Source organism: Siniperca chuatsi, linkage group LG1 (genome assembly GCF_020085105.1).
Source record: "Siniperca chuatsi isolate FFG_IHB_CAS linkage group LG1, ASM2008510v1, whole genome shotgun sequence".
NCBI classification, from domain to species: domain Eukaryota; kingdom Metazoa; phylum Chordata; class Actinopteri; order Centrarchiformes; family Sinipercidae; genus Siniperca; species Siniperca chuatsi.
In genome coordinates this window covers 4,047,904-4,062,472 of record NC_058042.1, presented here as the reverse complement: position 1 = coordinate 4,062,472, position 14,569 = coordinate 4,047,904, and the positions used below count along the sequence as shown (strand labels likewise).

Here is a 14,569-nt window from a genome sequence, read left to right as displayed (position 1 = left end):
CCCATTAGACTAATTACAGTCAATTCACTGCAATGACCCTGGAATAAGCACTACTCATAAACCTAGAGGGCTGGTTTCCCAGACAAAGATTATGCCTTGTCCTGGAATAAAACGAAATTCTATTGAAGTGAATTTGGAATTTAGTATTTACTGAAATTGTAAATTGTGTAGGACTAGGCTTACCAAATGGTAAAGCGGTCCAAAATGTTTAATTTCACTGACTGTATACGAGAGGTGTAATTGCATTTTGAATTCGTAGTTTGTGGTGATGCTGTATATTTTGACTGTGAAGAAATCCCACCTGAAATTCAGTGCTGGTGTTGCCGATCTGATTGACGTTAGGCAGAGAGCCTCCATAGTACTGCGCCCGTGACTGAGACAAACGTAGCTGCTGGATCTTCTGAAACTGCACCTATCGGTCAAACGGGGGACAAGAACAAACACACAACTGTGAGGGGTTATAAATACTGGACATTGAGTATTGGTGTGTAAAAAACATATGACTTCAGGATGAAAATTACAATCTGTTGCAATTAGGGATTTTCTTTGCCACCATTGTCATCGTTTCTCACAAAAGAGAAACAAACGTCAGCACTCTGGCTCCTTTTCCTGCGTCATACTAATCCATTTGTGCAATCACGACATTGTAGCTGTGAATGTCTAAAATCTCACTTTTAGTGCTCTTAAAATTGCCATTTTCACTTTCCTATGTATGCCTCTTCAGAGCATTCACAGCAAACTGTGGATGTACACAATTCAAATGTTAAAAAGTCATATTGTGACCACAGACAATATGGACGTAGTTTCTGTGACCTAGGGGTGGGCGGTATACCGGTTTCATCACCGATGTCAGTTTCTGCCACGACATGGATTTTGCAGTACCGTCATTACCGTGATAAATGTTTTAGCATATTAAAATGAATGTGCTTTACTGTGGCTGCGATAACATGCAGGTAGAGGGCTACGCACGTACTCATAGAAGTGGAGTTACATCCATTAACTACTATTTTCCTCGCTAACGCCTACTCTGGTGTTGTGCATATGAAGATGTGGAAGGTAACGTTACGAGCAAAGCATGCCAATTTCCCTGTTGTTGGCTGCAAAAATCTACTCCCACCATCCAAGGAAGTGAAGACCTATTAACTTTATTTTTGATGGAAATGTCCCCACAACTGGAAAACTCTTGTGTTAACCATTGTACTTCGAAATGCCACGAGGGATGGTACAAACTTGGAAGCTTTGAGTTTAGCCATTTTCCTGTTGCCATTTTCATCCATCCATCCATTTTCTACCGCGGGTGACTGGAGCCTATCCCAGTGACTTTGGGCCTTAGGCAGGGTACACCCTGGACAGTGGCCAACTCGTCGCAGGGCTAACACAGACACAGACAAGGACAGACAACCATTCACTCTCACATTCATTCAATACGGGCAATTTAGAGTTATCAATTAACCTACACATGCATGTCTTTGGACGGTGGGAGGAAGCCGGAGAACCCGGAGAGAACCCACGGTAACACGGGGAGGACATGCAGACTCCACCCAGAGAGATTGTGTGATGTTGGTCTGGTCCGGGAATCGATCCCACGAACCCACGATCTCCTTATTGGGAGGCAGGAGCTTTAGCCGCTCTGCCACCGTGCACCCCATTTTCCTGTTGCTTCACTGTTTAATTTTTTTCAGGATAGCCTGTTGAACTTGGCGTTAGCATGGTGAGGGGCTAATGTGGCTAGCGTCTACTCCCACAAGCTAGGACGATGTTGGACTAGCTAATGTTATCATATTGAGGGACAGTCAAGAGAAATTGTGTGAACGTTAAGCCTCATCTGAAGCCAATTAAATAACCAGAGTAGTAAGTTGGATGTGGGAAACGGTTTTTCACGTTGCTTTTTGTGGAACTCCATACTGCACCGCTAACGTTAGCTCAGCTGGCCTTGTTGTTGCACGAAAGCCCCCTCTGCTCTCGCCGGTGTTATGGCCTAACTGGTTTTCAAACTAACTGGTTCCCTACGCGTCCATGCATTGTGTTCACCTAATAGCAGATTAAATTTATTTTTTGGTAGGTGGCTGTGATGTAGTGTTCACTTATACAATCATATTCGCCGCAGTAGATATGAGATGCGTCTTGAAAATTGGCAGTAATATGCTTGCGAATTTGTGACGAATCTGGTGACAGAGTCAGACCACGAGACGAATGAAGGCTGGCTGCTGCTTGATTGTGACGCAAGCAGCTACTCCAGTGTCGAAACAGTAACTGTCACACATTACAACTACTATTCATGTACATCAGTGTGCCAAACTATCCAATGAATCAAAGCTCTTATTATTTAATGGAGCACGTAATGTACAAATGCATCCAAAATAACTGATAAAAATGCAGCAATATCTGCAATGTAAGGGACACAAGGGGATACATTCTAGGAAATGGGCAGCTTGGCCTCCAAACCGGCACCCTACCAAGACATCCCACAACGATCCCCTCGCAGAAAACAGAAGGCAGCTTGTTCTGCCAAGGTAAGATAAACAGAGCCAATCATCTGCTGTGATCAGGAATAGGCAAATCAGAGGGTCATTTCTTCCTTAAACTGCTGAAAGGGCAAAATTTGAATCTCAAAGACTGACCTTATTTGATTTTTTCAATAGATTTACAGAGAATGGACAGAGATCTCTCAAAGAGATTGTGAATATGAAAAGATATTAGAAACAGGCTTGGAAAATGTGATTAAATGCGCAAAATGTGTTAGTTTATGTGTAGTAACTATGGTGAAGTGTTACCTACAGCCACATTCTGTTATATATAATATAATTTATACAGCAGTGAGTGCATTTATCTTGTTTGCCAGCAACAAATTTTAGTCATTTCAATGCAGCTTCATGGGCATCTACGGCCATTAGAAAGAAACAAAAAATAGTTGCAATAGTTACAACAACAAAAACAACAGTCTTTCACTGAAAAAGGCAAAAACAACCCTGACAGTCATGCTGTGAATACGTTCCCTTCTCTCTGGACTTGAAAGATGACATACTAATAAAAACGTTATCTTACTGAAAACTTCCAAGACACAGCGTCTACAATTCTGAGAAAATACACCCAAAAAGTTGCATCCAAACCTGACAACTGATTTAGAGGAGGCACACAAATATAACATGTAGCAGGGACCCAAAATGTCAGTTCAATTTTGTGTTAACTGTAGGGGTGTAACGGTAAGTGTATTCGTCCCGAACCGTTCGGCATCACCCGAATGTGTCGATTAGCAGAACGAGACAACGAGACGAGACTGGAAGGCGAGTCCTTCTCCCCACAGCGTTCAGGCAGCCACTCTCTGCTGATTTGGACAGTGCCAAAGTAATAACTAATGCTATAGGAATGTTTATTCCTGCTGATATGTGACCATGCTCGGTCGTAGAGAATACAGGATTCAAGCATGTGGTCAAAGTGCTTGAGCCCTGCTACAATGTGCCTTCATGTGTGCATTTTAGTCAGTCAGTCTGTTGTGCCTGCCCTGTATAAACCAACGCAAGCTGCCGTTGTTCAGGAATTATCAACAAGTCAGAGTCTTACGATGGAGCACTACTGACATTTGTGTTATTTATTTATTTTTTATTATTGACAATGATCTAGTATTTGAGTGCCTTGACTGTTACAGTAAGAATTATGGCCAATAAGCCATTGTTGAATGTTTACATTTTTCAAAATAAAAAAATGCTAAAATTGTTTTCTTTTCATTTTTGTGTTTTTCCTGCTGTACCAAAAACATACCAAACTATGACCCTAAAACCAAGGTACATATCTAAACCGTGAATTTTGTGTACCGTTACACCCCTAGTTAAATGAGGCCAATGAATGTCAGATTACAACTGTCCCTTCTACCCACTTTGGGTAGAAGGGACAGTTGTAATCTGACAGTATCACTTTATTGTGATTGACTTGGATGTCCCATCAGTAACATAACATTTTCCATCTAGGACAGAGGAAAAAAATATAAAAACTCTTACTCCAGTGTCGGCGTTAGTTATTACACAACATCAAACATGCAGACTTTACACATATATGGCTTACAAGGATGCCAACTCCCTGCAGCACAGCAGCCGAGAGAAGGCTCATATCTGTTTGTGCGCTCAGGTACAATGTACAGTTCTTCAGAGCCCCTCGGGGGGGGGGTTTATATTCAGTACTTTGGTTACTGGTCTAAATGTTGAAGCAGCTACTTCTAATTCCAGCTGTTTGCTGACAGTGTGTCCTGGCCAGCCTCAGCCTCGCTGACTGGGCTTTACTGTCTCACAGGGGTCACTGACAGTTCATACCTTATGGCAAACTTCATTCAGTGTCGCCTCAAAACCACATCCTCTTTGACTAACCATTCAGGACTCTCCCTCTCATAGAAAGAGCTCATTGTGAACCAATGGTATGAGAATAACGTGAAAAGGGCCATTTTATCCTGCTAGAAGTCACTATTTTTAATGTGCAGTGTGGGGGTCAGTACAGTTAGGAGCCACTAACAAACTATACTTTCGGCATTAATTCACCTATCCTTATCAGTCTCACCATCTCATTTCAAAACCACAGGCCATATTATTTTTTTCTATTATTTTTATTATCGATTAATCTGCCGATAATTTTTTTGATTATCCATTACGTTCCCAGTGCCCAAGGTGATGCCTTGTTTTGTCTGACCAACAGTCTAAAACCCAAAAGATTAAATTTACAATGATATATGACAAAGAAGAGCAGCAAATGCTTGCAGTTGAAAAGCTGGAACCAGAAAATGTTTAGCATTTTTTAAACATTTTGGCTTGAAAAATGACTGAAACTATAAATTGATTATCAAAACAGTTGCCGGTGTCAAAAAAGCTCTACTAGATTTTATGCTTTTAATGCTTTGTGGAGTCACACGTCACTTGTCAACACATCTGGATTTTTCTGTTATACTTTATAATACTTTTCACAATACAATACATTTCTGTAATACATTTTAGCTGTGCTTAAGACACCTAAATATGACAAAGCATCTGACTGTTGTGAGTCACTATGCTTCAACATTTGGACAAGTTTCTCAAAATATCACAAGTTGTAAGTCTACAAAAGGGACACCTGAGCACCTATACCGCAAATGAACAGGAGCACTGCCCAATACAAATACGAGTGTACGCTGATGTGCCCAAATTATAAATGTTCCTCTTGGGCTGGTCCCACTCTCCCTTCTCTGTGCAGAGTCTGTCCAGGATGCACATCAAGTTTTAACCCGTGGGAATTAATTAAATATAATAGAATGACAAGGTGCAAACACAGCAGGGTCTGAAGACATGCATACTGTCTCTTAATAGGCAACACTGCTTCCTTTGGATATTTGTAACAGTGCAACCAGGAGGGGTGGTGCAGATGAAGAGGAGCCAATTCCCCATTTTCACTGCTGGTCAAAAAACTGGTCTTGTACAGTTTGTGTAAATTATTGTGCCCCAAATATTGTTCCCATTTTATTTGTCTTTGATAGCTTAAGTTTTGGTTCTTCATTGTTTGTTTGTTTGTTTGTTTTTTTACACCGAGCAACTTATGACTGCAGCAAATATGGTTTGTCACTTCTGAATGAATGTATGAAGAGGAACAAGAAATACCGGTTGAACACCAGAAATCTCAGTCAGCAGATGAAGTCAATCTGACAACCAACACACAGCCCACTCCAGCCGAGGCTGTGTGAAAGAGGCAGCTTTGTGCAAAAGATCACTGACAAATGACAATTAGCTGAAAATGAAGTGTATTTACCCTTGAAACAGTGAGGTCTGTCATCAGCTGCTCAAAGGCTCGCGTCTCCTCTGCTTGCTTCTGGTTGTGCAGCGCTATCTTTTCGCTGAACTTCCTGGGGTTTGAGCCACCTGTGCCCGGGGAGCCGGACATTGCGCGGGCCGCAGTTTTACAACTTCAGCTACTTAAAAGTGGAAGACGGTGCCGGGAGTCTATTTGTTAAAGTCTCTCAGTGAGCGTTGCAGTGGATCCATGAGTCTTTTAAAAACATAGCGCACATTACTGGTCGGCCAAAGTTAATTCAGAGTCAACTCTGCTGGCTGCAGTATCAGGACTGAGTGTGTTACTGTAAGCCGAGCTAGTTAGTAGCTAACGTAGCTAAGCTAACGTTAAAGCGCCCGTTAATAAAAGTTGTTTTCTTATCCCTAGAGAGCGGAGTAAATAAAGCCTATTCAAATGATCTGTGTTTGCAAGTTAATTATAACAACTTTCGCTAAGACTGACGTGCTGATAAAAATAAGTTAATGGTACAATATAACTTCATATTGACATATTTCCAGCGAACCACTTGTTTGAATCTAACGTTAACATGACGTTAGCTGTCACTGCTAACATAACGTTGGAGGTGAACGGAGAGCCAGAGAACAGCTGCAGCTAGCCAAGTTAGCTAAGCTGCTGTCAGTGTCATCTCAACAGTTTTGACAAACGCACTTTGCCAACTTGTCGACACTCGACCTCGGTCAACATCAAACGGACATGTATTAGAAGCAATTCGTACCTAAAGATTTAGCCTGGTGTTAAGAGAAAGTTGTTAGCCACTTTAGCTGAATCTGGCTACTAACGTTAGCAAAGCTCACGAGCGGTTGGGCAAAGGTTTGCTCGGTAAATTGTATTTCAACAAGTGTCCGCTGGGTCTTGCCCGGACTTAACTGAATTTCGAGTTTATGTTAACGTTACCCACAAACCGGGAAACAAGCAGCCTCCAAAAGGCAAATATTCACACGTGATGCAGGAGCATAATCCACATTTTTACACTTAAATTGATATCACAGCGCTTCGGAGTCGAGTCTTGCGTTAATCCACGGACAGCAGAGAAATTTCAGACAAACTCCAACCCGACGACTCCGTGAAGACCAACAACGCCGACAGAAAAGCTTGTTTCTTCGTCGCCGTTAAACCAGAAATCTTCTGAGAAACTGCTGCAAATGTTTTCAGTTTTATCAGCCGTCGCCTGACAAGGGCTTGTAACCGCAACTCAGATCCGCTGGCTTGTTATCCTCACACTACTGCGAACAAAACATTACCTCGTTAAACGCCGTCGATACCCGCGATGTCCACAGGGCGGCGACAAACTCACCACATTATCCTGGCTGAGTGTTGGATTACTAATGACTGTTAATATAATAATATCTTTGGGCGCAGTAATTAATCATTATATGGATATCCTGGATCTGACATAAGAGTCCCTGCCAGCTCTAGTGTGGTTTTCATCCCTGTGGATGCAGTATAGTCCAAGTGGGTTTACCCCTATTTGAGTCATAAAAGTAGAATATCCTGATTTATTTTATACATTATAAGAACCCACTACTAGACAAACGTTTTGTACTGTACTGGCTTGCACGCGTCAGCTTTATTTCTGAAGCAACCGAATATCAGATAGACTTTTGTGGAAGTGCTCTCAACCTGCACACAGTGGTGGAAGAAGTATCGTTTACTTAAGTATAAAAGTAGCAATACCACAATGTAAGAATACTCCATCACAAGTAAAACAGAAGTATTACCAGCAAAATATACTTTATATATCAAAAGTAAAAGTATTCGTTATGTGGCACTGTGGATGTTGTCTTTTTTTATTCATATTTAATTATTAATACGTAAGCAGTATTTTAATGTTAGCTGGTCGAGAGGGAGTTGATTTTAACTGCTTTATATACTGTTGAGTAGTATTTTTTTTAAAGTAATGATGTGTTTTGCATGTAGAATCTTCTGTAACTATAGCTGTCAAATATATTTAGTGGAGTAAAAGTACAATAACTCCCTCTGAAATGTAGTGGAGTAGAAGTATAAAGTAGCATAAAACTGAAATCCTCAAATTAAGTACAAGTACCTCAAAATTGTACTGAAGTACAGTACTTGAGTCAATGTACACATTGCCTCTGTAGAGCTTTATTCTAAAACAGGTAAAACACATTTAATGGATCGTGAAAGTGAGCAAATAATCTACAGAGAGCACGGTCTCCTACGTTTCAAATAACAGTGTCAACCTCTAATAAGGGCAACTTTACATGACACAGAAAATCAACATCTAGTTCAAAAAGGTCTGCATGGATTCTCAATTTAAGGCTTCTTGAAATAAGTCAAAATCTGATACGATAAACACTTAACTGAAAATTCGATGGTGTAGAGTGACATCTACTGGTCCCACAGGTATAGTTACTGTAATACTGCACATTCTCAAGCTCACTTACACGATCTGTCTTAGGCTTTGCAAACATCAACTACAGTATGTGGACTGACAACATATAAAATATAAATAAGGGCAACTTTGTCTAATTATTTTCAACAAGACATTATAAAAATCTCTGTTTTCAATATTCAGTTTACACTTCTAGATCTCATCCTGTTTTACAGATTAACAGATGTGATGTTGAATTTACTAAAGTAATCCTGTAATGTAACAATAATCTGTGTTTCAGCTATACAAGATTTAAAAAAAAAAAAAAGCCCATGAGAGATATACGGAAGTATCATTTCCAGTAAGTCGTCTGAAAAAGCCAGTGAATGAGCACATCTGCACAGCTTTGTGTGCTGAAAGTGGAGGAGTGCCACGTCTCGCCTGCGTATGAATGTCAGAGCCAAGAGCAGAAATGCACTGCAGGTCAGTTCAGAGCACCAGGGCTGTAGTCATGGCCAGCTCAGTCCAGTCCAAGACAAACCAACATCCTGACTTGTCGAGAAAGACAGTTAAAGACTCCGGAGACTATGGATTTGAGTGGTGTAATGTGACTTTGTCATTCTCGTGCAGCAAATTCGATTCTAAAATGATTTATATAATTTTTATACGCCGAGTTTGGAGTTCAACAGCTCAATATGAGTATGGCAGTTTTTTGCAATTCTTGTCAAATACTATGTCTGATGTCACTTTCTCTTTGCATAGATATCAGAATATTTGTGTGTGTCTGTGTGTGTGTGTGTGTGTGTGTGTGTGTGTGTTTAGGATGGGTGGAGGTGGGTCAAATCCAAATCGAGAGAGAGAAAGCTGAATCATATTCAAATCAAAATATGTGAAAAATAATTTAAAATATGGTGAAGAATTTTCATCTTGGTTTTTTTTTTTTGCCACCACAGCTCTTAAGTTTTTCTTTCCAATTCGTTTCAAGCAGCAACACAAAATCAAACACAAACATGGCCCAGAGGAGACGGTCGTTGAGTCCAAGACCAGGTCAGGACTTGCAACATGCTGACTCATGTACTACAGCCCTGCTGAAAAGTACACAAGCACTTTGGTATTGGCGGAGGAGCTGTTTATCAGGCCTTTATCAGTCAGGTGAGCAAATAAACAGCTAAGTAAGACACAAAATGTGATCTCTTTACATAAAACACATATTTTTTTATAATTAATCAAAGCCCATGCACAAGATATTCATAATATTTAAAGCAAAACATACAAATCTTAAACCTCTGACCTAGCTGCTGTTATAGACAATAAGGACAGTAAGAAAAAGACTCCAGCATGCTTCTGTGGTGTGCTGGCTCGAGTCGCGAAATGGAGTGTTCCATTGAGAATAAAGCACATACGATGATCCACATAACAAAAAATAATGCACATAGATTTGCATAGGCACATAGGAGAAGTGCAGTAGGGACTGTGTAGGAAAGCCAGGATGGTTCAGGTCAGGGCTTTCTGCAACCCTCAAAGTGGGTTTTGTGGTTTAAATCAGTGTCTGTAGCCCTTTGTTTTCTATTTCCCATAAAATTTCTTGTTGAGCAGGAAAATGAGCAGGTTGACATTGATTGTGGCCCTATCGAAGAGCTTCATCACCGCCACGCCTTCATACTGCAGCTGGAGGAGATCCTGAGAAATAAACAAACAAACAAACAGAAAAAAGATCAGACACAATAAATCAATCACAGATAACCGGCTCTTTAATATGTACCAATATTCACTATCTGTCTGTTTTACTGTAGGAAAACAAAGACATGAAAAAGATGAAAAAAATACCTGATATTCTAACTGTAATGTCTCCAAGTGTACACCCATTAACTTGGCCTTCACATCAAAAACTCCGACAGTCTCTGATGGAGAAATCTCAAAAATAACATTCTTGAACCTGCGAAGAGAGAAGAGTAAAAAGGAGGGAAGACTCGTAAATGTGGAGAAAGGAGAAACCATGCGACAGGAAACTGATCAGTGAAAGCCCGCTGGTTCTTAAATTGGCATGAATTCAACTAAAACTGCTGAAACAAAGTAAACAAGTTGTTTTTCATGAATGACAATGACAGAAGTTTAAGATGAAATTGGATATGTCACGTTTTGATATTTAACAATGCATTAAAATAAGAGTGTTGAGCAGCATGACAGTCAACAGCTCAATTTCAGTACAGCAGCCGCAGTTTAGATAACGTTTCAAACAAAGAAATCTCAGTCATTCACAATGTTACTGCCTCAAAATGATACTGGCCAGAATGCCAAGTAGGAACTATTGATCTTCCTGGAAAACACATTTTGAGCCAGAATTTGGCGCCTGGCGGGTGGAAACCTTGGCTTCGCGTTAAAGAAGGCAGAACTCACTGGTTGGGCTGCAGGTCCTCTATCGCGATCAGCACGCCCTTCTCATGGAGGCGAGCGGCAGTGTATTTCTGTGAAACCTGTTTACTCTTCTTGGCCTTGTTGTCGCCTGGTTTCTTTGACAACCTGAAAAAGGGAAGAGAAAGACAAGTGTACAGTACAACGTAATACCATCTCTTAGCACATGGTATTAATGGTTCTTCGAGTCTCACTATTTCAAACCATTAAGCATTTTATATTATTCTAAGTATGAATATTGCGCATTCACCACGTAGGAGGAGGAGATTCATTCTTATTCATCAACATGTTTGGAAAATGATCATCAGAGGACAGAAGGTAGGTTTTCAAGAACGTGGCTGTATTTGACACAGCCACATTTGATTTAAGGAAATTAACAAACCATTTAATCTGGCCTTCATCCGGTATTTATCTTTGCGGTCTGTTGAGTATACACAGTAGCTTTTTGATAAATATTTATTTTATAACAGAAACATTTCACCTCTGACTAACAAACACCTCACTTAAAGGAAGGAGGACCTCTACTCTGGCGGTTTAGATCCCGGTCCTCGGTACCCACAGTACTGGTTTTCTATCTTAACTAGGCAGCAGCTGTGCTTAATTGCATTCTGCACTCCAGGAGTAAAACAGCCGCTGTTTAGAAGTCCAAAATCCAAACCAGCAGGAGTCTGAGGATCAACATTGTGACCCACAGCCTGTAACAAGTGACCCAGTTCTGATTTTTGCACACGTGTGGCAGATTTCAGAAATGTGCTTTCAAAAGGTGAAAAGGGAGAGGACGCAGAATGTGAAAGTTTAACATCAGTTTTGGGGATAGGAGGCAGACAAAGACATCTACATGTACAGTTAAGATACTTCATGACACTGTAATTGCTGCCTGCAATTTTTCCCTATTTCTAGTGTCTCCAAATTAAAAGAGAGGGGGAAAAGGTGTAGTGGAGCTCCCTCCCACTGCCCACCTTCTGGCTCTAGACCTGGAATATAAACACTTACCCCGACCCCCGCTAACCCTCCAGCTTGTAATAAAATTCCTGTCTTGTATGTGCACAATACAGATGGCAGTGTAACTTTGCTAACAGGAAAGGCTTCTGTCTGCAGTTTAATCACGATCGCATGTGGGTTGTTCGGCGTGTAAACAGGAATCCTGTATGACTCACCTTTAAAAAGGTAGAAATAAACAGGCAGAAAAAAATGAAGAAAATCTGATATAGGCCCAACATTTGGAGCACTACAGAACAGAACAGGTCTCAGTGGTGACTGGTAGGAGTGAATTACAAATGTAAAATGTGAACTGTTAATGCCACTTACTTGCCCTTGCTGGCCAGGTTGTCCATGCACGTCTTGATATACTGATTATAAGAATCAATCTGAACGTTGAAAAAATTGGTCTTTGAATTCAGGGCGGCGTTGGTCTGCTGAAGTCTCACCAGCTCAGCTTTCCTACGCTGACGATACCGTCTCTGATTTCTGATGTCCTGTAACACACACATACAAACACATCACATTTAAATAAAACACTAAGGAGACTGCTGTTTTAATTATCCACTTCCAGAGATAATCTGTTTGTTTTTGTTTTTTTTACCTTGGCTATGTCGTTGATGAGGTCCTGATAGCGGTTCTGGGGGTGAACCTTCCCCAGCTCTGCCAGCCTCTGCAGGTTGCTCTTGATCTTGTCCTTCTTGCCCTGCAGCGTCAGGCTGTCGTCCACCACCGGTTTGACCTGCTTCATCTTCTCTGGTGTCTTGGCATCTCTGATGGCCCTCCTCTGCATGGCACGCTGGTACTCTGCTTCCTGTCACCAGGGAAACAAGATGGATTATAGTTATTATAGTTTCATAATTTAGCCTGTTTGGAAAGGAAGTCGACCCAGAGAAGTAGCACCCTCTTCCTGTTTTGTGCCATAAAGCAATCCAGTAGTTTTCTACCCAGATGAAATATGCAGTGTAGATAAAGCTACTGGCTGACCACCTTATGGTGAGGGTCCAGTTTGTCCACAACATCAGCAGTGGACTGTAGTAGATTTGTTGGCCCTAAATCTTATTTCTGACCTGTTCTGTGCCTGCTGCCAAGTCCAGGATCTCAGTCAGAGTCTCCCCAGGCTGGAACCTGATCACATCCACAATGAGCCTCTTGGTGCTGAAAAGAAACAAAAAACAAAAAACCATGGACATTTAAGAAACCATTGAATTTCTGAAACAACCATATTAATCTCTTTAGTTTGCCTTGAATCTACAGTATGAACTTACTTGAGCAGGAGAGTCTTGGCATCCATCTCAGCGTTGGCCTCACCAGGGACATCAAATTTGTTAGTGAGTGTGAGTGAAACCTCGGTCTTCCCCATCAGCTCTTTGTTGGGGTCGTCAGGAGGAAGAGGATTTTCACCTGATGAGACAGAGAGCTAATCAGATGAAGCAACACTGTGCTCAAAGGATCAGATGATAACATGCTGGGTGGTTTCTGTTAATAATTGCATTCGTCTTCATCTGTAACCTGTTGATTTAAGTCAAGGTCAAACATTCACAGGGGATTAAAAAAAACTTACCAGATACTCTTTAAAAAAAAAAAAATCTATTTATTTAACCATTTCAGAATTGTTAAAGGCATCAATTATTTTTTTTTATTATATTATATGCTGGACTGGAACCACACTGACAAAGAAAGCCTTCCCCCGCCTCATTCCACTCACCGATGAGGGACTCAACGGTGGGAACCTCGCCCAGGTCCTCGAGCAGCTCATGGATGGGGTCATTGTGCTCTGGAGCAATGGCGTCCTGATGGTCCAGCAGCAGCTAACAAGATAGAAGTACCCAGTCAGTATGTCAGTCATACTGTAGAAGACAAAACCTCTCAAAAACGAACTATTTAGGTACCGACTGACATGAATACATATCTGGCACTTCAGCACGCAGTGGGAGTGATTTGAGACAGAAAGAGCAAACGTGAGGTGGTCCAAACTTACTGTGTGAGTGTTAATTATCTCTCCAATGGAGATGTAGATGACAGGCTTGGTGACGGTGACCAAGTCAGAGTACTGATCCACATTGAACTTATCTTCAAGTGAGGGAACGTCACACGCTGCCAGGAAGAAACGCCTGTGATGGAAGATGGAAGGATAAAGTGAGACGAGCCAAGAAAAAGAGCTTTGAATAACAAAGACAACACGAGAGGAAAAAGGAAAGAAAAGTAATTTTCAATGCTCCTTTTGAAAACATTTAGCTTCCACACTCCTTCCTAAAACCACACCTGCTTCATACTTCTATAACGATTAACATCAGACCTGAACTTCTGATAGGAGGCACTGAGATATTCATTGATGGGATTGAGATGGGCGTTGTCTCCCAGAAACATCTTATTGGAGGCGGCGTGCTGCAGCATCTTGGCGACAGAGCCCAGGTTTCGTCGCTGCTCGGTGGTCAGCTGGCCCCCCGCCGACACCTCAATGATGTCAAAGGCATCGGGTGCCACGATGGCCGGGTTCATGTAGCGGTAATACAAGAGGTTCCCCACAATCTGAAAAGTCAACATCAAATGACTCAGTTAGTTAAAATACATGACATATTTTTCATGCTTTATGAGCTCTTTTTAGGATGAAAAATATTACCATAAGCTGCTAAAATTAGAAAACATTAACTGAGCAAAATACAGGAACATATATAACTTAAACTATTGATCAAACTGTTCAGACAGAAATTAAGTTATATTCAAAGGTGCTGTAATACAGCCATCAACATAAATACTAGTATTTGTAATACTGAATTAAATCATTATTTTCATTTAACCTAAGGCATTTAGGGACTGCAAAAGAAAGAGCTGATAAAAAGATGATATCTTTGTCGACATCTTGAGTTGAGATTTAAAGGTTTGGTAGGTGTTACTGCAAAATGAGGAAAAGCTCATGAACTTGTCAGGACTCAGCTTGTGCAGGAAGAGGAGGAGAGCCAGAAGAGTGGCATGGCTCGCCTCAATGTCAGCAGACAGAGAGAAGGAGGACACCCCCACCCGACAGAGAGGCTGCAGCTGGTT

General features: G+C 41.1%; 2 protein-coding genes across 5 annotated transcripts in view; both read right to left on the bottom strand.

Annotated features, from left to right (window-relative positions):
* crtc3 (CREB regulated transcription coactivator 3) overlaps positions 1–7,066 on the bottom strand; it is a 43,224-nt gene extending 36,158 nt beyond the window's left edge. For 2 of the 4 annotated variants that reach the window (XM_044204815.1, XM_044204831.1), the window contains exons 1-2: positions 5,761–7,066; positions 302–412 (exon numbers count right to left, since the gene is read on the bottom strand). In XM_044204815.1, coding sequence (XP_044060750.1) covers positions 302–412; positions 5,761–5,892 — 243 coding nt within the window. In that variant the 5' untranslated portion in view covers positions 5,893–7,066. The remainder of the gene's footprint in view (positions 1–301; positions 413–5,760) is intronic. The other 2 variants (XM_044204823.1, XM_044204840.1) reach the window with 1 other exon arrangement.
* Positions 7,067–7,883: 817 nt separating this feature from the next.
* Positions 7,884–14,569, bottom strand: part of iqgap1 (IQ motif containing GTPase activating protein 1) — a 45,802-nt gene continuing 39,116 nt past the window's right edge. Inside the window, exons 28-37 of the mRNA XM_044204801.1 lie at positions 13,824–14,056; positions 13,506–13,638; positions 13,233–13,335; positions 12,793–12,928; positions 12,595–12,682; positions 12,129–12,338; positions 11,855–12,021; positions 10,532–10,654; positions 9,962–10,070; positions 7,884–9,814 (exon numbers count right to left, since the gene is read on the bottom strand). Of these exons, the coding sequence (XP_044060736.1) occupies positions 9,701–9,814; positions 9,962–10,070; positions 10,532–10,654; positions 11,855–12,021; positions 12,129–12,338; positions 12,595–12,682; positions 12,793–12,928; positions 13,233–13,335; positions 13,506–13,638; positions 13,824–14,056 (1,416 nt within the window). The 3' untranslated portion in view covers positions 7,884–9,700. The remainder of the gene's footprint in view (positions 9,815–9,961; positions 10,071–10,531; positions 10,655–11,854; positions 12,022–12,128; positions 12,339–12,594; positions 12,683–12,792; positions 12,929–13,232; positions 13,336–13,505; positions 13,639–13,823; positions 14,057–14,569) is intronic.